The sequence below is a fragment of the Mytilus galloprovincialis genome, chromosome 1 (genome assembly GCF_965363235.1).
Source record: "Mytilus galloprovincialis chromosome 1, xbMytGall1.hap1.1, whole genome shotgun sequence".
In the NCBI taxonomy this organism is placed as follows: domain Eukaryota; kingdom Metazoa; phylum Mollusca; class Bivalvia; order Mytilida; family Mytilidae; genus Mytilus; species Mytilus galloprovincialis.
Window position 1 is genome coordinate 55,014,133 of NC_134838.1, and position 23,975 is coordinate 55,038,107.

Here is a 23,975-nt window from a genome sequence, read left to right on the forward strand (position 1 = left end):
TTGCATTTAATGTCTACTACCAGATGATCATTGCAACTTAGGTTTTAAATTATCATTTTTTATGATAAGTTGTTGGTGACAATAGATCCTTAAATGATTGTCAGTCCTTCAATTCATCTCTATGTTGCATACTGTTTTGTAAGGACTCTCCCATGAACAATTATGACATTCATATCAAATGTTTATATTTCTGGACTTTATGCTTCCAACAATCAAAGGTTTCTTATCAGAGGCAAGTTTGATAATTCTGTGCTGATCGAAAGAAGTTATGTCCCATAGAAATTGGAAACAGCATGGGCTGCTGTCTTTAAAGCCTATATTTCGTGTAAGGTTCAAAGTTTAAAAATTTATATCGAAGGTTTATACATGTATCAGCAAAGTTGGGACGTTTAAAAAAATTAGAGCTGCTCAATTATTTTACATGAGTTATATCCCTTAGAACTGTTCTTTCTATTTAAAACTATCAAGAGTATTTTACTCACTTTATAACAAAGTGTATTCAAAATTCATATTAAATATAGTCTTACTTATCATTATAAATTATCATATTTTTTCCCTGTGTTAACTGTAAAATGAAGGCACTAAATTTAATCAAAAGCTGCACACAAACTTTACAAATTTTAATCCCCAAATGCATGCAAATGTAATGTGCCCTTATTTTTTTTAGTGTTAAATGCCCTTAGAGGCAGATAAATTTAGTTTCATTACAAACATATTAAATGTTTTGAATGTTTTCTGATGATTAAAACATGAGTCAAGCTGGAAGAGTACATATGGTGCTCATAGCAACAGTCTTGCTGATCCTCTGCTTACAGGTTTTTAACCTTTAACTTATTCTATCAAATGATCACAGAAAATGATTGAAATGTCTGCACAAATTTGAAACTGTTTTTAATTGTGCATTTGAGAATTTCAGAAAAAAAAACTTGATTTACAACTGGACTTTCCACCCCCTACACACTTGACTATATATTCTTGCATTCAAATCAGATTTATTGCATGTCTAATATTTCAAATTGCAGTCTGGCAAATTTGTTTAATGCAAAATAAATTTGAGTGGTTCTTATTTATCTTACATTTAAAACATTCAAAATTGTTAAGCAAATGGAAATTTGAAGTCACACTTGTCCCATAGGACCTTAATGCCAGTACTTGGCAATGTATTGTGAATCCAATTTCGCTAATGTTTTATTTCATTATGAAAGTCATTTATCAAATACTCCAATAGCTTTCAATATACTCAGATAATATTTTTCAAACTGTAGAATAATAAAAGAAAGAGAAAGTAAATATTCATTAATTACAGGTTGATATAATGTTGATGTTAGTTTTGATGGAGAAAAATGTTGGTTGAAATATGTTTGTTCCTTACAAATATTTTTGCATATTGCATGTTCAGTTTAAGTAAGTGATTGAAGCTTTTTGTGCTGATGCAGCATAAAGCAATCACCTATCAATCAATACATTGGGGCTAGATTGAGGTAACTACTTTGGGGGAAAACAGGAAAGACTCTAATCTTCACCCTAACAAACTCTTAAGCTTGACATATTTTACTTTAAAATATTAAACATTAAAAAATATTAAAAATGCTTGGATCAATGGAGTTTCACAAGATTTGTGATTTACTTGTGGGATTACTAGTTAAAAAATTTATCTGAGTTTTTAAATGTCTATTGTAGTTCCCTCAGAAATATAAAATCTATTTATAGAAATTTGAAAATCTAATTTATTTATTTGATACTATAGTATTAATTCAATAGGAATAATTCTTTACCTTGTAAAACATATATTTTTTTTAATTTTGAACATTAGTTATGAAAGGCAAATGATTCTTGTTAATCTCCTGCTCAATCAGGTATCCTTTCATAAGTCAATTTTATTACAGATTACTCTTAAAAATATCTACATCAAACCAGACATCAAAGTCAGTTTTACATTTATCAGTGTGGAAATAAATTCATGTAATAAATCTTTTTTCAGGTAATTGAATTAAATGTCTGTGTTTATTAGGTACTGTAAGGCATCATTGTTTGGGAGAAGATTTAGGGATAAGAGGGAGGAGATAATCAAAGAAGTGCACATGTGATCCGGAACCACACAGGATGTTTGTTGATGACAAGGGTATCTAACTTCAAATACTGCAAATGAAATTATCTACCCTTGGTGTATTGTGATATCTTCAGAGCAAGCCTACCTGAAATGAAATATTGTACAAAATTGCCAATTATTTTTCCTCTAAATAAGCATATAACTTGTCAGATTAGATTGAGCCCATTGCATATGTCACCTCTTACCTGTGCAAGGGCTTTGATATTCATGGCCTCAGTCACAAGCCCTTTTTAAGGTCTTTTTGTGTCTGATTGTTTGTTTACTTTTAAACATTATTTGTTAATAATATTTTCGAAAAATCAGGCATGATCTTGAAAACAAAAAATGGAACAAAACTCATAGAAAATAGTTTAGTTTTCATGAGACTTAATTAAACACCACAAAATTCCACGATGAAAAATTGGTGATAAACTCAGGTTCCACTGTGAATGAAATCTGAAATTCAGCTAGAATTGGTTAAAAAATAATGATACAAGTTGAAGCTACTTAACTTCAAACACTTCCCCATTATATCAAAGTATTAGAATGGACCACTAAGGTTTCCAATGTTACAAGACAGCATAGGAATAGTTCAAATATTTGTTTATTTGATTATTAAAACTTCATCATTAAACAATGTTAAAGACCAAAAAACTGTTCACTACACAGGGTTGGGGTTACCTGAAGCAAAGAGAGTTTATCAGGTATGTATTAAAACAGTAACATTTGAGAATTACTTTGCCAAGATTTTCTCTCTGTATTTGAATGAATTCCAAGAAGAACAAAGAAAGTGATGTATGATACCACTCACAACAAAAAGATAAGAGATTTCATAATTAATGATTGTCATTCAGATAAGGAATACCTATTGAATTGCCATTTATGATTTAAGTTCATTCATTGCAGATTTTTCAAATTTCCTGGTTTTGATTTAGCACCAGTTTTCCCACAAGCCCCCATGTCTATATTAACATTGACACAGTATTAACTTCAGCAGGGTTCAACTTGTAATCTGTGTGCAGTCGGTGCATAGGTTGTAATGTCAAGACAACTTCCAGGTGCAAATACTCAATGATAGAATGTCTTATGGGAGTTAAGTTCACCTCTTCGAACTACAGTAAGTGAATTTCTTTAAACTATGAGCTGATTAACATGGGTTCATTTCTATCATATTTTTTTTCTGTTGACAGTTCATTTTGTAGTGAAAATGATGTATCAAAATTTGTTTTTTGAGAAAAAATAATCGGTAATTGACAAATTTTGTTTTCATTCATTACCATTAGCTTGTCTGCTCTACCATTATGAAGATGTAAAGCACAGATTTTCTCTTAAATCACTAATTCTAAACAAAGGTATTATGTTTTTCACTAATTCTAAACAAAAGTATTATGTTTTTCTACTAATCTGGTTGTTTGTTATAATCCGGTTGATGTTCAGGAATTTTTTTGGTGTTGACTGGGCAAAGGTGAAAAAAATCTATTTATAATGAGTCACCCTAATCAAATAAGTAATTGATCTGTGAGCAGAATTGATTATTAAAAGATGATTAATGATAATTGAATTACCTTAGATTCCACTGGGTGAAAGATGAAAGGATCACCTGTATAAGGCTAGACTAATATTTTTGTTTGGTCTTACAAAATCAGGTGGTTTATTTATACATGGTCAAGTTGGATCATCTGTTTTGCTTGACCTTCCTGAATGGATAAAATAATCTATAAGTATTCAAATAGCAAAAAAAAACACGAATATCAAACAAATGTTAAAACAGTAGTTCATTCAAAAATATGTTTGTTATAGAACAGCCAATACTGGTTATCCAAAATCATTAAGCATAATAATATGGTCTGCCAAAATCTTTACTAGCTATTAGATGCATTGAGAAAAGCAGAGTGTTGGGGAGGAGAATTAAGGTTGTGTTCATAGTAGATTCTTTGCATCGTTTATTGCATTGTCGGTTTTTTTTTCACATCTTTTTTTATTGACCATGGTGTTATTTGTTTTTGTCGAGCCTGCAACTTTTGTTGCAGAAAGCTCGACATAGGGATAGTGATCCGGCGGCGGCTACGGCGGCGGCGGCGGCTACGGCGGTGGCGTTAGCTAACTTCTTAAAAGCTTTATATTTTAGAAGGTAGAAGACCTGGACGCTTCATACTTTGTATATAGATGCCTCATGTTACGAACTTTCCGTCAGTCACATGTCCAATGTCCTTGACCTCAGTTTCATGGTTCAGTGACTACTTGAAAAAAAAGTTAAGATTTTTTGTAATGTTAAATTCTCTCTTATTATAAGTAGTTGGATAACTATATTTGGTATGTGCGTACCTTGCAAGGTCCTCATGCCCGTCAGACAGTTTTCACTTGACCTCGACCTCATTTCATGGATCAGTGAACAAGGTTAAGTTTTGGTGGTCAAGTCCATATCTCAGATACTATAAGCAATAGGTCTTGTATATTCGGTGTATGGAAGGGCTGTAAGGTGTACATGTCCAACTGGCAGGTGTCATCTGACCTTGACCTCATTTTCATGGTTCAGTGGTTATAGTTAAGTTTTTGTGTTTTGGTCTGTTTTTCTTATACTATATGCAATAGGTCTACCATATTTGGTGTATGGAATGATTGTAAGGTGTACATATCTAGCTGACAGGTGTCATCTGACCTTGACCTCATTTTCATGGTTCAGTGGTCAAAGTTAAGTTTTTGAGTTTTGGTCTTTTTATCTAATACTATACAATGCTATATGCCATAGGTCAACTATATTTGGTGTATGGAAATATTTTATGATCTTTATGTCAGTCGCCCAGGTTTTATTTGACCTTGACCTCATTTTTATGGTTCATTGCACAGTGTTAAGTTTTTGTGTTTTGGGCTATTTTTCTTAAACTATAAGTAATGGGTCAACTATATATGTTGTATAGAAGCATTGTTAGCTGTACATGTCTGCCTGGCATGGTTCATCTGACCTTGACCTCATTTTCAAGGTTCATTGGTCTTTGTTTAGTTATCTTGGTTAATGTTAAGTTTATGTGACAGTTGTAATAAAGCTTAGCTTTATACTTAGGACTATCAACATAATATCAATGATTAGTATAGAAGGCGAGACATTTAAGCGTGTGCACTCTTGTTTTCCTTGAACTTTGTTTTTCATTGCTCTCTTGGAACAAAGTTTTCTTCCTAGTTCTAAAATTTTATTTCAATTATTTATACTTACCAGTTAGAAACATACTTTTGGATTATCTTTCTTTATTAAGTTCATAACTCGCAAACACATAGATGATCTTGATTCAAACATTAACTAACCCAGATCATCCGTGTGGTTCATGCTTCAGTTCATCTTTCGGCATGTACAAAACACATTCAGTTCGCATTTGGTCAGTAAATGTTTTACTGCCGCATCAATTTTGTGATTTTTACATTGCAATGACCGACCATGAGGGAATTCCGATGTATTGTTGCCAGATTGATATCTTTTTATGTAACTTTAGTGTTGGACTGGTAACCAATCTATAAATAAGCAGACATCATCGAATGCAAAGTAACATTACTTATCGCTTGTTATGAATTCATATTTAATGAATACTTGTAAAAATATTTTCATATTCCACGTTCATATAGAGAAGGCTTTTAACCCCTTAACCCCTTTATCCCCATCTCGCCTGTTTTACTGTTTAATCACCAGTTATTTATTACAGTTCTGTTATTTTTTTAAACTAATTATTTTATTACACTTCTGTTCATTTTTAGCTCACCTGGCCCAAAGAGCCAAGTAAGCTTTTCTCATCACTTGGCGTCCGTCGTCCGTCGACGTCGTCGTTAACTTTTTACATTTTGAACTTCTTCTAGAGAACCACTGAATGGAATGAAACCAAACATGGCATGAATGTTCCTTATGAGGTGCTGAACAAGTGTTGTTACTTTGTAGCCGATCTATCATCCAAGATGGCCGTTAGAGGGGGACTTAGTTTAACATAGGACCCTATGGGAAATGCATACAAATGACTTCTTTTAGAGAACCACTGAATTGAATGAAACCAAACATAGCCTGAATGTTCCTTATAAGGTGCTGACCAAGTGTTATTACTTTGTAGCCGATCCATCATCCAAGATGGCCGCCAACGGGGGACTTAGTTTAGCATACGACCCTATGGAAAATACATACAAATTTCTTCTTTTAGAGAACCACAGAATTGAATGAAACCAAACATGTTTGTTCCTTTCCTTTTGAGGTGCTGGCAAAGTGTTGTTACTTTGTAGCCATATTTTATCTTTTTTTATATAATTTCAAAAACCCAAGAAAAGTCAGGTGGAGCGATACAGGCTCTTGAGAGCCTCTAGTTAACACCTCCATCATTTTTAATACCTGTCATTTTTCATCACTTCCATTATCTTCTCCCTCCCCTCCACCTGTATGGTCATCCCTGAATATTTGCAGTAGTCAGATATTTCTACTCTTAAATAATCAATGAAGGATTTTTTTCTTTATAAAAACAACCTATAAAGTACAACTCTAAAATCTGTTTTTATTTTGATTGGCCTAATTCAGTTATGTAAAAGATCAAAGGGTTGGCAAATTACAATTAAAACACAGGTAAGGTGTTTGTTTATTTTTACAAGAGATTTGTGTATTTTTGATTATAAATAATTATTAGATAAGTAAAAATGATTTACTATTTGTATTGGATAACATTAAAGGCAAGATGTCAAATATTTATTGGAGAAAAATTGACTACCCACCTCGCCAATGTCAGAATTGTAGACATCAGAAATATGTAAGTCTGAATTAAACAATTTGTCAAATTCATTATCAACATCTGTAAATAGTGTAAATTTGTTTTAATTAACTTTACATTTAATTTAGTTGATGTAAAGACTTTTTAATTATTCTGACGCCTTGGAAGTAAATAAATCGTGCAATCTTTGTACATTTATTGTTTATCTCATAATATCATACTGAGTAGTTGTGATAGACTTCTGTCAAAAAATATTTAATAACATGATAGATTTTTGTCTTAAAAAAATATTTAATTTCAGTTAATTTTCTTTCCATTTGTTTGTGAACTTCCTGATATCTCCTATATTTGACATTTAAGATTAAGACAGAAGGAGATACAAGACTTTATGGTTTTCCAGCTAGTTAAATATTTAGTTCTGAGGAAGTGTAAACTATAGAAAAGTTTTATGGTTTATTTATTTTGTCACAGCATGTAAAGTCAATTGAGCAGAAAATTATATTGCTGTTTTGACACATGTCACATGCTTAAATTTTAATTATTGATATTAAATGGCATGTTTGATGGGCAGTGTAAAACCAGTAGATCATGTCCAGCTGTTTAAACCATTACTGCCTGTGGCATGGTATTGCACAGGATTTGTTTGATTTCACTCCTGTCAGTCAAAGGTGAAATGTGACAAGCGGCCAAGGAGCAGCTTCACTATATTTTAATTGATTCAGATGATTGTGATTAAAAAGACTTCTGGTTTTAATACACAGAAAGCGATAGACTCTTGGTTGAAAAATGAAAAATATTGTACATACTTAATTTAGTGGCTGTGATGCCAAAAAATACCATAAGCTTGTGTGTCCTAGCATAATAGTATTACAGCAAACAATTTAGTAAAATGTAAAACTAAAATTCTTTTATTGAACTTGCATCATATGTTTAAAAAAAAAAAATGTAAGAATTTTATAAGCTGTTAGAAAAAAAAAGTAAATTTTGAGTTTGTTTATTTTTAAGCATTTGAATTCATTTATTTATTGATTTAAAAAAAGATCAATGTACTGACTATGCCTATAATCCTCTCCTGGAAATAGAATTTAACTTATCTTATCTTATATATGGAAACTTCTATTTCTTTCAATGAATGATTTCTTCAATGTACCAAAAGACATTTGCATTGTTATGAACTAAACAGTAAAAAATTATTTCAGTAGGTCTGTGTATTAAAGTTGACGTGACTTCACTAAATATTTCAGTAAGAAATCTACCAGAGTTTTATATTTAGTTAATCGGGTGTAAACATTTTATTGAGTGATAGTACATTCTAGTGAAATATTTTTTGAATGCACGAACATTTGACTGTGATTTTTTTGTTTTAATTTTAGATTGTCTGTATTTTCAGTACTGTGATAATAACATGACTACCTCTTTAAATAATGTAGGTAAATCAGAGTTACTTCCCTTTAATCACACAAAAGGTTCATAGTTTCATTTAGTTGAAATTTCTTTAAGAAAAACTGAGAGAAAAGAACAAATAATTTGGTTTGTTAAAATCAATATTGTTTACTTGTTGCTATGTACTAAAATACTGATGCTGTTACAACTGAAGGTGAAAGTGATTTCTTCTGACCTAATGAGCTTTCCATCTTTTTCCGTATTTGTCACTAGAATGGATTATGACAGGTTGCTATAGAAACAGTTTTAATACCCTTTAGAGATGAAATAAGTAGGGATGAAAAACCATCAGGAAATCTCCAGTAATTTGCAGTTTATTATTGGAAGAAATAAGTCATGAAAAGTGAGAGATTTATGAGTAAGCTGATATTTGAATTGTTGCATCGGGGAAAAATAGAAAATTGAGTCTACTCATAGAACATTATACCTTTAAATGTTGGCAGTTTCAGTAGTTGAATTTAATTTCATGTCTAATATTTTGTTTTAATAAGACTTTTCAAAGTTTTTAATGATTTGTAATGAACAAAAGCCACAGGAGAGCAAGAAATGACTTAAATGCATGTTATAACATTGCATGAAATGCTATTGTTCTTTTTTGGATTTACTTTAGTTTTTTCATAGTTATTTCTTAAAAAAAAAAAGGGGACATAGGATATACAGCCTCGAATCAAAAGGGTCTTAAAATTTACTTGACAATGACTGAATCATTCTATTAAATAAATAATATAAAAATGCGATGTATGTGGTAATGATTCCCAAATTGACAACTATCCATATACAACCAAAGGTCAAGTATATTAACAGCTTCATGTTTGGCTCTCAACAATGAGCAAAACCCTTACATGATGATATTATATAGCAAGGAGTAAATGTCCTAACATGAAATTAAATGTATAAAGTATTAAGAGGCCCCAATATGAATAATAACATAAACAGTACAATTTTATTGCACCAGATTAGCATTTCAACAATTAATGTCTCTTTAATGTGAAACAAGTAAAAGAAAAACAAAGACTTATTTTGCAAAAAAATATATGGCAGAGAGAAGCTATTAGATAACAGACTTCTGACTCGTGGCAACCACATAAAAAAGTATGGATGGGCAAAACTTTTTCCCCAAATCTGTTAAAATTTGTTAAGAAGTCCATAATAGTATTGTACAAAAGTAACTTAAGTATAAGTACTAAAGGACAAAGATGATGAAAGATTACTCACACTAAACTGAAAGCTAGCTTAAAGTCTAATTTCAATTAATGTAATGAATCAATTAAGTTTTCCCTGACTTTAACCAAGTGAATAAGGATTTTTTTCTATTATCAATAATGACAATTGATAGCATCATCTCAGAAATACCTTCAAAAGAACACAATTTGATTATCATGGTTTTTCATTACACCAGAAATACTATACTCATGTAGTGTATGATTGAATTGTTTTAATTGTCTGCAATATAATATTGTTATTATTTGCCATTGTATCAGGTTTTAGCCATACAATTTATTACTTCAAAATTTTCAGTTTAAAAACATGCCAATTGAAAATTTGAAATAAAACAAATATTGTAATACTAAAATGCACTCTCAGGATAACCCACAAAAGCATGTCGTCTTATTTCCAATGGAAAGTACCTCTATTCCATAACCTTAATTTTGGAAACCAGTCAAGCCAGAACAATAACTTTATATAATAAAGAGGTCAATAAATGACATATAAAACTGTTTTAAATGGTCCTAAATTTGTTTTATATTATTTGAAAATATTTTTTTATGTTTTCAATGGGGGCAACAAGTTGCCTGTCTAGCCTAGAGTTATTCTGTCTATGGTATATAAACATGTAATTACTTCCTTCTCAATTTGTTCGTTTGTCTTTTGTTTTTAAGGAGTTGTCCATGTTTCATTCACTTTTATGAACCAGAGTACAAAGATAGAACCTGAGAAAAGCTCATTGCTAAAACATAATTTAAGGAATTTTATCTCTGAAAAATAAAATTTGAAACAGAAAAATAGCATTATATCAGCTTAAAGCTGATCATTTTCCCCAATCTGAATAAAAATAAGATGACGTTGGATTGGAATCATATGTTATAAATTGTGTAAGGTAAAAAGAAATGAAATGTACCTTTCCTTGTTAAATCGCACAAAGTATTTGAATTCCATGCAGATTTTCAAGGGATTATGAGATCAATTTTGATTATTCTATATCTATTAGTGCAAGTCTTTTTAGCTGTTCACTCTGCCAGATTAGAAAGCTGGTTCAGAATTTTAATTTCTATAGCTTTATTTAGCCTGATAAGATTGATCACCAATGAACTGCTATATTTTTTTCTTCAAATACTTGACATATTTTTGAAAACAATAGTCTGTTTAATCATTATGGCACTAAAAATACTTTGAAAAGATATTTCTGTCACCTTTCCATGATAGTCATCAGGGATTGATAATTAAGACTTAATTATCAGCTGATTGTTTACAAAGATAATAAGGGGCCATATTATGTATTAGGTATAGATCACTGATCAAGTATATTTAGGAAGTATTGGCAATAGATTATCAATAAGTAATATTTACATTAAATCAACATGGGTGTACAGGTAAAACAAGGCAAGGGTCACCCTCCAGATATACAGACAGGGTGGTCAGCTAGTGTTTGTGATCAAGCAAAGTCTAACTTAGCTATTGTGATAAACTTGTTCCTAAAAGAGAAAATCATGTTTTAGCCCGCAGGAATGAAAATTGTCATAAACGGTGGAAAAATATTATTGTAATAGTTGTATATAATAATTGTTGTGGAGAAGATTTTTACCTGTGATAAAGTTGTGGTATAATACAGGAGTAATCGTTACATAAATTATTGCCATAGTGTGTGAAATACTACTGGTCGCTTTAATAAAATCTTACAGGTGAATGGTATGGACAAATCAACTCCCGATTTTAAATCTTTTTCATAGTTAAGTTAAACAGGCTCATAAAAGGAAATGCAGGACTTCAAATAATTTCATACTTATCTAAAGTAAGTAAACTTCAAGTGGATGATATTGAGCTACCAGGTTAATCAGTGAAATAGAGACCTTTGTGTTAGTTAGGGCTCAGGTCACCTGACCAAGAGAGAGAGAGAAAAAAGCTGATAGATCATGCTTAGTGGATTTTTATACAAAAAAGTATTTGGTTTACTTGACTTAGTGTAATATTGTAAGCAATTTGATCTGTTCTTATATACTACAACACCTGGATTTGATTAAGAAGAGGGAGATAACACAGGTATTAATTGGATGGGCAGTTCATTGGACTGAGAGAGAAAATACACATAGAGAAAACCAGTGAAACCTTACTGATTTTTTACACATTTTATTTGCCAGATGGAAACTTGAGAAAGTACTTTCTCTTTTTATAATGATCAGAAAGATATATATTTATATTTTACGCTAGCTGGAGTAATTCCTCAGGTGTTGGGAGAAGTGTGCAAATACCTGGTACGTCAATTACCAAAGTTTTCATACCATAGGATCGCGTGAAGAGTCAGAGACGGTATGCAACTATCACATCAAGGATGTGCAACATTGAATAGTTTTTAAGTCAGAAAACATCTGTTTAGTTTGGGGCTTGGAGATAAGAGAGATTGTAAGAGGAGGCTGGCATTATACAAATTATAGAAACAGTAACTAACTGTAGCTTAGTCAGAGATCAGTAATGAGAAATTAAACTGCTTCACAAATTTGGGATATTTGTATTTCTATTAAGAATTTTGGATAAATATATTTTGGAAATTTTACTGGTTTGGAATGTACAGTAAAAGGTGAAATTCATTGATTCAGTGTATATTAATTTATAAAGGAATTATTTTGCAATTGATTAACGTTATGTAAAAATTGACATTCATGAGATTGAGAAAGAGTTGTTAATGTTTATGGGATTATGATACTCTTTTTGGAAGACGAAAATGACATCCAGATAGATATTTCTTTGACAGAGAAGGATCTAGATATTGTTTTGGATTTATTTCCAGACAATGGACTTCATTATCTTAAAAGTAAGTCACTTTCAAAATATTTGACTTTAGCAAAAAAGAAATATAATGTAGATATTTGACCTATATATGTATATTCTTCCACTAAAAAGTAATTTAAATGTAATCAAATGATAATCTTTGAAGTGTATCACATACTTAAAGTTATATTAATGTTGTTTAGAGACAAATTGCTGTCTTTGCTTCTACTATTGCTCTGTCACCCCTCCCCTCATCTTATCTTTCATTCTCACTGTGAACTCCCTTTTTTCTTTCCATCTTTCATACCTTCGTCCTAAATGCTTTCTATTATCTTACCACCTTGAATTTTCAACCCCCATATACTGCTGTGTGTCCTCTTGGTAACACTCTCAAAACTTTTTTGAAACCCTAATTTTTTATTTGCTGTTTTTTTTTTTAATTTTCAGATGAATCGCTTGCTGCTGCAACTTCACATCTGCTAGTTGTTTGGCTTGCTTTACTTACTTATTGTTTCAAGGTCTATTACCACAACTTTTCTCTTTTTTGCTTTCTTAGTAAACTAGTACATATCTGAGTTTTTAAAAGTTTACTGGTTTACTCCTTTATTTCTTTCTGGTTTACTCAGTGGCCAACTTTTTTGACTAGGATTGTCACATGTTGGTTATGATTCTGTCTTGGTACTCTTGCTTCCTCCACCAATAAGAGTTGTTGTCTCACATATTACCAAGAGTGCTTAAAGTGGCGTTAAACACCTGAACAATCAATGGATAATAATCATACAGATCTACTCATTAATTACTTTCTAGTTTATAAATGCATCTTGTATTCCTTGATATCTCTGCTTTAATAATTCAATATTACTCTCTTGTTGAATTTTCCATGTTTTCACCTTGAAATTACTTTCCCTTGCAACTTTTTCCTCCTATCTCAATTTAAGCTAACTTCTTTTTATTTCTATATCTCTTGGTCCACATTTAATGGTGTGTTTATTCATCTTTATCAGACTAAACACCGAACAAAAGTAGGAAAATTTGTAGATATAAAATAACAGATAAAGATTGAAGGGAAAAAAAGAAGATTTTATGAAAAGTAAAATAGTTTAAAATAAGTTCATGGCAGTTTGAAAGACGAGTTGTTTTTAGTTTGAACTATTAGTCTGCTTGGTTGAACATCAGGACATAGATATACTTTTGTCATATGAATGAAATCGGGGACGTCAAGGAGAAAATAAAAATGGGTTTGATTTTAGGATTATTACAACTTCAAAAGAAAATTTCTTTGATAACCTAGCTATTGGAGAATGATATCTTTATGTATGGAGACTATCTTTGAATATATAAACTGAACATAATAAACCGTGTATTGTTGTCTATGGGTCAGACTTGAGGTATAGTGCGGGACAACAAGTCTTATGTTTGATATTATCCATCTTACATTTAAAGTAGGGGGTCAAAGAAATAAAAAGTAAAAAAGAATTAGAGTAAAATATTTAATGATACTAATCATGTTAAGGGTGGGGGAGAAACACTCATAAAAATAGGTGAAGGTCATTTGGTTTTATTTTACCTCAGATATGTGAAGGTATTCAATTTTGTAATGCAGTTGAAGAAACGTCAAAATTAACAAACGGCTGCACATATAGCTGCCTTCATCAGATGATACTTCTGACAATTTTTGCTTAACTTTTTTTTGCCTGTGACTTCTGGATCATGTAAGTTATATTATTTACCAATTGCAGACATTGCTTAGTATACTTTTAAAAAGTTTCATACAGTCTTTACAGTACAATGTATGTACCTATATTTGGTCAAGATAATGTTTTATAGTTTACAGACTTTTATTCGTCTTTTTGTAAAGAAGTATAAAAATATACACATTGCACTGTCCGTTTTTCCCTCTCAGCTGGCATGCTGACATAAACAATAACTTATTAATTATTTACTCATTAGTTATCAGACCTCTCTTTATGTTTACAAGTGGATGTTGGCTAATGAAGAGAGACAAAATAAGAATGAGGGTTATTGCTAATCCAGGTGAAAGAAATTTTCCAACCAATGATCTTTTTATTGTTCATTATATCAAATATAACCTTGGAATTTTTTTCCCAACCAGTAGAATTTTAAGTGTTGATTATCATACAAACTTAGAAAATACTTGGACTCTAGATTACCATGGCTGCAGTTTTGAAATGTGCCATACACTTGCTTTACCCCTCATTTGCTTCAAAAGGAAATTATCTGAATGAAAAATTAATTTTGAAAGCCCACTTAGGCCAATAAGAGTGACATTTGAACACAATAATCACTTGATTGCTTGTTTAGTTATTAAAAAGTCTACATAATTTTGTAATCATGGTTAAATTTGGTTGATTTTGAAATTGTTCAGTATTTCACATACAATATCATACATATATGCAGAAATGGCGGGGGTAACATCATGTTGGTACTTACTATATGTACAGGAAAATTATGGTCTTTTTACGCTTTCAATGAATAATAATGTCAGAAATATTTATTTTTTAAAATGTTTTCCCCTAATGTGGCCCCTGAGTTCTAAAGATATGTAGAAATGTTGCACAAAAGTTGTTGATTTTACTCAGGTATAAAGGTTTGATGTACAATGCAGCTGTTCTGTAGATACATATCTTTCTGTCTTCTCTTAAGTATAGATCTTCATTAATGAAGTCGGCTAGTTTTTAAAAATCTTCAAAATGTTGAACAGTTACAAGTTTAAAAAAGTGTGGATTTGATTTAGTTGATGTTGTCTAGTCAGTAACCTATCACCCAGAAAGGGAGATACATGAGGGAGATACATTGAAGGTTTAAAGATAACCTTCTAAGCTTAAAGAAATCATTATGTATTAAGCATAATGAAACAGTAGTACAAGTCAGACAATTTTAAGAACATAATTTCATATCTATTCAAAATTATATATAACTGACCAATATTGACCTCACTTTTGCAAAGATTGTTTTATATAGTCAACCTGTATTTCCTAAACATTCTATGTTTTGTTAACAATATTTTAGATATGTTTTTGTCCTTTATTCTTATTTATATTGCTGAGTCTGAACCATATTCAAAGCTACACATATCATGAATGTTGAATAAAAAATTAGTTACAGATGAACTTATATGGTTGTGTATATACACCCCTTTTTTATTCAGGTTCACAAGTTCATCAGAAATCATGCTTTCTTAAAAACTTCATAAAAACCCCGAGATACCCAAGTTTTTAAAGATCATAATGCTCTTTGTAAACAGTTTTACAGTATTAACCTTTTTTTTTCGTCTTAAAGTATTGCCACATTTTCACTGAGCAGTGAAAATTTGAAGATGTCTGTTCCTCTTCTCATCAATTTCTCATTGAATGAATGTCTGTTTCATCCAAATCTTACACTACACACAGCCAGATGACTGAGATGGTTCTGCATGCAACCAATTAACTTGTATAAGTGGTATGTACTTGTGTGTGTTTCATAGACACAGAACGAAGGCAAACATTTGGGACTAATTGAGAATCTCTCCTCCTTTTATCAATTTACCAAATCAATGTCTGATTAAAAGAATATAAACTAAATCCTATCATTTCAATATTGTTTTGATGTGATGCTGATCTAATGTAATTAACGAGCAATTCTATTTCTATTTATATTACATAAGGCAAGGCCATCCTGCTGATAAGAAATTAATTTTATGTCTGAATATTTTTATTAATAATTATTTAATTATGAATTATTAGGGAAGGTGATATAAAGTAATTGAAAGCAATAACTTGGATTACATGAGGTAGTTTGTGGATGTTTTGTACCATTTGTACCAGTTTGTGGTTTCAAACTTTCCCTGGAATGATGGAAGATAGATAGGTGGAGAGGAAGTTAGGACATAGATCATTAAATCTGACATCAGATAATGTTTTCTGTTAAGTTGATGTATAATTAGAAAGGATGTACTTTTAGGATTAAGTTTTGATCAGATGATGTCTTTTAACTGGATATATAAAAACTGAATATTGCATTCTGTTTAAAAGTTTCGAATACATTTTAATTATTATTTCATTTCATATAACATGAAGGTAACATATGGTATCGCATTCATTCTATTGAGCCACTTCAGTTTTTGGCTTACTCATTGAAAAACATTTGATTTTGAAGGTTTAAAATAATTCATGGAGTTCCTCTTTTTTGGATTTACCTTGGAGTTCAGTAGTTATGTTCATACTGTCTTGCATGGCTTATTAAACTCTTTGAATGTCAGCATTTGTTTATGGACAGTCAAGTAACAAAAACATTTTCAAATTCCTTAAAATGAATTACAGATAGCCAAAGATCAGCAAATATTTAAAGGATAATGTATTATGTTTTTTGGAAAATGCCCAAGGCAGTGATGTTTTTTGGCATAGGGTTTGTGTAATGGTATGAAGCAGTATATTTATACAAGAAATAGTTAGCCAGGAAGGAAGTTAGGTTAATGGTTGTATAACACTAGAAAAACACAAAACTATCTGTTTGTCTGTTTTGTTGATTAAGTTTAGGAAACAATTGTTTTGATGTAATCTGCTCCAAAATGCACTTTTTTGCCAGACATAATTATATTCCTGAACTGTGACAAGAAAACGAATGTTCAAAAGTCATTATTAGAACATTTATCTTAACCTCAATCTTCACAAACGAAATCCTTGTGCTATAAGACATTTGTCACCATCAGAGAGAGACAAGATAGGATTGCATGTAGGTAGTGTTTCAGTCATAATAGGCATATTGTATGAGAATACAGGACTGATAGATTCTATCATTAAAAGATAATACAGCCTCCCTCCCCTTGATTATTATATGGATTTTACAACAGAAGGACATTTAAGGACTTACTAACTGTAGTAATGTAACAGCTTGCTAGTGGGAGCAAGGATTTGTATTTACATAAAACTCTACTATATATATCCTTGCTGGGAGCATGGACATGAAATAATAATACTTTCAGGATGTGAGGGAAACAAACAAAAAGTTTGATAAATTATCAATACATTTGTGTATCACACAACTGGTTGATTGTTGTAATGATTCAACAATTGCTAGGAGGCGGCTAGGGTGACCATCTCAGTTGTTTTCACTATTTTGCCCAAAGATATTTGTTTTATTGTCTGTACTTATTGAACAATTAACATAGTTTCCATAGTATATCCATTAGATAGGCTGTGGGAATTTACAAATTTGTTTGTTATTCATATTTGGTTTTATTAATTAATGTACAAATAAGAACATAACCACACTCTAACTGTCTAAAGTTTAAAGGATTTTAAAATCTGAATATTGGTCTGGAGTGTGGTCGCTAATTGAGACGACAAAAGAAAATGAGTCAGATTGGACATTCAAATAATATTTGGTTTCTTTTTTGTGGTATGTTTATTTATTTATTCAATTTATCCCAGATTAGAGGATCATAAATAGCCCCTGGTTGTTTGAGGATTTTCTTGGTTTAAGAATTTGTCAAATCATCACAGACTTAGTGTAATGAAGTGAAAGAAACATTTGCCTGATCACCAGTACATTGATCTAATGATATAATTCATTGAAAATAATGTTTTTGTGGATTACCCTTTATGTATTGTTAATGGTTTTCTAGTTGATCAGAAATCACAAGTTTTGATTTGATGTATGACATATCTGACAGGTTTATTAAAATGTAATTACCTTTAAATTGTATTTCTGTACGTTATTTCTGTTTGGATCCCCTCTATTATGTACATGTGAAAAATGTCCAAGTCCTGTTATAACAGAGGGGTTTAGAGGCTTAGGGCTGGCCAGCTTAGCTTTAACAAGTTTCTCCTGACAAAAAAAAAGCAATTTTGGCATACTTTTTTGTCATAGTTAACAAAAATGAAGTAGAAGTTAAAAAAAAATATTAACACAAGGATCTTTGAAAAAAATAATCTTAGAAATTTCACTCTTGCTTTATAGCTTCTATATTCTGCATCTTTGTTAAGCTCAAGACATAGATTTGATTAAGATTTTGCAGCTATGTATGTGTATTTTCTTTCTTCACTGGTAAATTGATTGAACTCAATTGGATTAGGGTGTTCTTTTTTTATCAAGCATGTGCAAGTATCAGGTACAAGTAATGAATCTGGGAATTAAATTTTAATCCCTCAAATAAATCACAAGATAGCAGTTATATTGTACATTATGTCACGAATTGAAAAATTTTGTACATTGTTACCATATCAAATTATAGCAGAATTTCTTATGGTGAGGTTTACATAAGAAAGATTGAATAGTTGTGTCTGGTAAAGAGTGGTGCAAGAAAATTAATTGTTGCTTATTAAAAAACTCATTTGTTGACTGAATATTTAACATTGTTGGCTGGGAAAGATAAATTGTATACATGTTTGGTAATGGGAAAGTTTACATCTGTTTTATTTGATGCAGGTATTATATTCTTACATTCAGATCTAATTGAATTTTCTTGTGCAAAGATTTCAAGAGATTTGCATGTGTTGACAACAATATTAGGACATATATGTATCTCTTTTTTCTCTGATGTATCCTGTGATTTTATATGTGAAACGACTAGTATTTTTGGACTGAATGGCAACTCTACAAATTGGAAGCATATTTTCCAAACTTTATGCAAATGTTGCCACTTTATGGATTATAAACTCCAATTCTGTTCTAATGTAATGTTATGTCGTGAATTTTACTTCCAAATTAATCATTATGTAGCCCATTTAAATGTGTCCCTTTCTAAATAAAAGATTAAACACTTCTACTGGATGTTCACTTTACCAAGATACAACTTACATTTTATTCAATTTGTCCAGTTCATTCGACTACTTTCATAACACCTCAGATCAAACAAACCAAAGTATTCTCTGAAAGAAAAATCTTCTCAAGTGGCAAATTGTAAGCTTTGTAACAAAAGATCAAAGGAAAGTGTGTATAGTTGTATATATTTTCATTAGTGAATAATTAAGCGATTTAATGGAGCTCTTGAGCACACCTGTTTTATGCTTTACTTAAACAGTCAGGCTTTTCCATTCCAGGATGATTAGCCTCATATAAATATTTACATCAGCCTAATCCCTTCATCATTATTATTACAATGGACAGAGTAACTTTGTACTCAAATTAGGCAAAATTAAATTTAATTTCTCTTGTAAGTTTATTTAATCAGGATTTCTTTGAAGTTTTAAAATCTTTAGAAGTTGAAGACTTTTCAACAAGTTTTTTTTAGTTTGGTTTGTTAACCTTGAAATTTTGTCAAGTTTGTACAAAGTTTACCCCACCTGATTGCAGGGTCAAGCATTCAACACCCAATACCATGTACTGCTAGCTCACCATGTTTGTTGGGTGGCACTATTTATACAAACATGCCTAATTTACCATAGCACAAGTATTACATGTGGAAAGATGAATGAATTTTTGCAAAGTCAGCAGATTTAACAAACAAATTCATTTGGGTGGAAAAATACATTTTCTTGAACGATTGTAATTTCATCATTAAATTTTTCCAGGTGAAATTTGGAATTTCTTTTTTTCATTTGTTTAGATGGTTTATCAGACAGACGAGTTACCTATTTAAAGTTTAAATTTTCAGCTATCCAATTTTTTAGGAAAGAAGAAAAAAAAAAAAATCAACTGCAAAAGGTCCAATTACCTGAGTTTCCACCTTAGAGTTACTTAATTACTTACTCCCTGTAAGCAACAGTAAAAAAAGTCTAATCGAAAAAAGCTAAGGTTTTAGAAATATTATCATGTTCAAATAAAGTGTTTGTAAGGATCACCATAAAAGTACTGTGATGTGGTGTCCATTTCAGTTTGGAGACAGGGGTACTTATTATTGTAAATAAAAATTGTTTACATACATGTTATAAATGGGATATAAACTGCTAGCCATAACACCAACATTTATCTGGAGAAGATTAAATTGTTATCTATTCATGATAAATAGTATTTCAATTGGTCAAGATTTGTATCTCCCATCTCTTCTGGAATTTCTTCCCTGCTGATTTTGAACAGATTTTTATTAGAGGAAGATAGGAACAAAAACAAAAGTAAATTAGGTTTTGGAAAAATGAATGAAAATACATCCAAATTTTTTATGGATGTATTCAGTTAACCTTTAAGGCCGCTTCTAATCTGCAAAGCTCATCATATGTTTATGTTTATAAATCATTGAACTCACAACACTTGTACTAACCTCAGCATATATTTAATTGTCTGTCTTAGAGCAGAAGTTGATTTTGGTTGCTGTCACTATATATTTGTCTATGCAAGTTGGTGGTGTTGGCAAAATTTGGCAACAAATTGCCTCTGAGTGGTCATGTGACCGTGTACTAGCCTCTAATTCCTTGCTTTATAAGTCTTGATATTTTCTGGTTCTCAGCCAAATATTCACATTAAGGAGTGAAGACTAAAGAGTTTGAATCATGTGACACAGTGGTTTGATATGTATTCTTGCTGACTTTGTAAGCAGAGTTTAGCACTTTATGAATCTCCCTTGTGTTGGAGCATTATAAAGCTGGTTATATTCATATTTCATATATTATTGTTCTGAATATGTATGTCATATTTGTTGCTGAAAGTTAAGCAGATATCAATTATATATTGGACATACATGCTTATTGTTGAAGGTTGTACAGAGATCCATAGTTGTTTTCATCCTAGTTCTTAATGGTCTCTGGTGTATAGTTGTGTCATTGGCAATCTCAATGCAGCTCCATACTTTTGTATACAGGGATTTTAAGCTTGCAATAAGTTATATGCCCATTGTTTAGGTCTGTTTGATGACATTGTTGGGATGCTGTCTGAATGATATTTTCTCATCACCAGTCTTTTCATCCATACCATTTTAATGGAAAATAAAATCTTGAAACATCAGATTGTATCAGCTAAAGTAAATACAAACTATTTTAGAAATGACAATTTTTAATATACATCTAGTTTATCAAAACAGATGGCCTAGCTATCGCAGACCATCAAATATTTGATTAATGGAAATTTGATGTAAAATGTATTTTACAAGTTATTATAACAAACAGAAAGATATTCTAAGAAAATAAAATGATGAGATTGTGATCCATACCATAATAATAAACTACTCATCTTTTGATAATATAACACCTGTAGAATAGGCATACATTTTACACTAAGAGTTGGTGTAAACATGTAAAGACAGTTCTTTTGGGGGCTGATATCAATAAGTTGAACATTCATAATCTGATAATTTCAGACATTATTGCGCATTTGAAAACATGTTTAAAGAAAGGCTGGGAATGCTTTCAAGTCAATTTGAAAAGAAACCTGAGGAGTCTGTTTGTGTAGATTACATGTATTATATATGCAAGAATCCCCTATTTTGTACATTGGTTTTGAATTATATCTCAAGAAACAGGGCAGTAATGAGTTTGTGGATTCTGAAAACAGAAAATACCAATAATTTCATTGAAAATTTGTTAAAATTTTGTTACTTATATTTTTCTGGGTTCTTCAGTTCCTGTCACTTTTTACACTTGCATGAACTTCCAATATCACAGTTACAAAGTTTTGTAAAATGTTTACATATCCATACCCTTATATGCTTCATATTGAAGGAAATCAGAAATCAATTGAAATCTTGTTCCTGTCTTATATCTGTGGGGCAATAATATATGGAAGTGATTTTTGTTTGTTTGTATAGAATCTTTATAGGCTTTATACTACAAGTCCAAAACTTTCAATAGTTGGTATCATAATTCTGAATAAGGATAATCTTGTAACTAAATTCTCATTTCCTGGATCCAACAATAATCACAAAGTTAAATTAATCTAAGCTGTGTTTAATCATAACTGTAAAGGGAGATAACTGTTGTTAATAAATATGATTTGTTTACAGAACACTTGAGATAATGATATTGGCACTTGAGTTGTCACCAGACATCACAGGGCAAGCTGTGGATTATGTAACTGACAGTATTTACACATTAGTGACACTTTCAATATCACACTTAGAAAGTACAGTTATATGTATATAATCTGGAAACTTATAATTGTTAACATCTGGAAACTAATGGTTTTAAAAAAGTTGGTACTTGTAGAATTGTTTTCAAGAGCAGAGTATACAAATTTCTAATATACTGAATTGATAATATCAGAGGAGAATTTTAGTACTTTTAGTGGTTTTTGTTGATGGATATAAAAAAATAAACTCATAATAAATAATTAAAATAATAAAAAAGAAGTTTGTGGAACAATCAAATTATACCAAATAAAAAATATTGATTGAAATAGAAATGAGTTACTGCTGAATCCTCCAAGACTATGCCAGAAATATAAATAATATATTAGAAGTTGAAGGTATCTTTGATTACACTCCTGTGCTTAACATAGGAGAGAATTTCAGGTTTTGCTGGTATCTGCAATTCTTATCCATGTATTGATTGGTAAAGACAGGGATGTTTTGCTCTTATAGTGTAAACATTTCTGTATACTGTCCAGTCCTTTTTAAAAGGAATCCATTATGTCATGATTGTTAAGTGGTGCTATAAAAAAAGAAAGTGTGCAATTTTTGTTTGTCTTTTCTAACTTTTGGTCTGGATCGTGTTGTCACTTGTGGAACAGAATCTGCACTCTGCTCACCCTTATGGAGCACCTTAGATCACATCAGCATTTGGTTGTGGTTGTTCTATCTATATTTACTTAGTGGAGTATTGTAGATGATTGTTTGTCATTTTGTCCTTTTTCATATTTTGCCATAACGTTTTCAGTTGAAATGAATGTCTTCAACTTATGAGTGTTAATACTTCTTTAGAGTATTTTCAACATCTCTTACACAGAAACATGTTTTTGTCAGGGAAGCTGGCTTTAGGGTAGGGATTGCAATAGTAACAATTGAAGCAAACAGTTGCCAAATTGACAAAGCTTTTGCAAAACTCAGGAAAGGAAGGATATGTGAAACGTTATTGTATCTTTTCTATCTTACAAAGACTTCTAAGACTAATGTTTTCTAAATGAAATGAGATAAATTTCTGAATGTTTTTATTTCTATTTTGAAATATTTAAAGAAAAATTATCACTTCAGATGATATATAAATATATTCAGCTCGTGAATAGAAACTATTTATTGGTATTTAAACAGGAATAAGAGTGTTCTCTGTTAGGGTTGGGGGCATGAAATTGTTAAAGTTAAGCAGTACTCCAAATGGTCAATATTTGAAAGATACAAAGGTGTAATTGAAATGTGAGAGATTATTTTCGTGCTATATATTATTAAGGAGTGATAATTTAAGCGTAAGGTGCAGGTTGATATTCATATCTCTCCAAGAAGTTTAAAATTGAAAAGAATATGAAACGATGGGAGGTGACAACTTACTGTGGTTGTGAATAGGTCATATAAGTTATTACAAACTCTTAACAATCATTTTTATGGTATAATGCACATATATTTGTTGATGACTGTGGGAAGATCTGGTATTTTAATTGATGAGAAAGGACAGCTTCAATATTATTTTGATTTGTGTTTCCTCCCCTGTTTGCAATTGTTTTTAACAGTATAAAGAAATACAGCATGCACAAACAACAAGTTATAACTTGTATTATATACATTTGTACTGTATATTTTCTAAAAACCTGTCAACGTTTTTCATTTATAGGAGACCTACATTTTTTAAGTGTATGTGCACATATCTGTGAGGTGATTTTCTGATCCGATTGTTTTCAGAAAAAATATATTTTTCATCAGGTAAGATAAAATT

The 23,975-nt window shown here is 30.9% G+C and overlaps 1 protein-coding gene across 7 annotated transcripts in view; it reads left to right on the plus strand.

Annotated features, from left to right (window-relative positions):
- The window catches only part of LOC143079024 (E3 ubiquitin-protein ligase PDZRN3-like), a 135,231-nt gene that overhangs the window by 55,143 nt on the left and 56,113 nt on the right, over positions 1-23,975 (plus strand). The window contains exon 1 of one of the 7 annotated variants that reach the window (XM_076254149.1): positions 6,735-6,858. The exons of 5 other annotated variants lie outside the window; for them this stretch is intronic. In XM_076254149.1, the coding sequence (XP_076110264.1) occupies positions 6,787-6,858 (72 nt within the window). In that variant the 5' untranslated portion in view covers positions 6,735-6,786. Of the gene's footprint in view, positions 1-6,734; positions 6,859-10,889; positions 12,290-23,975 lie in introns of those variants that run through there. One more of the 7 variants, XM_076254169.1, reaches the window with a different exon arrangement.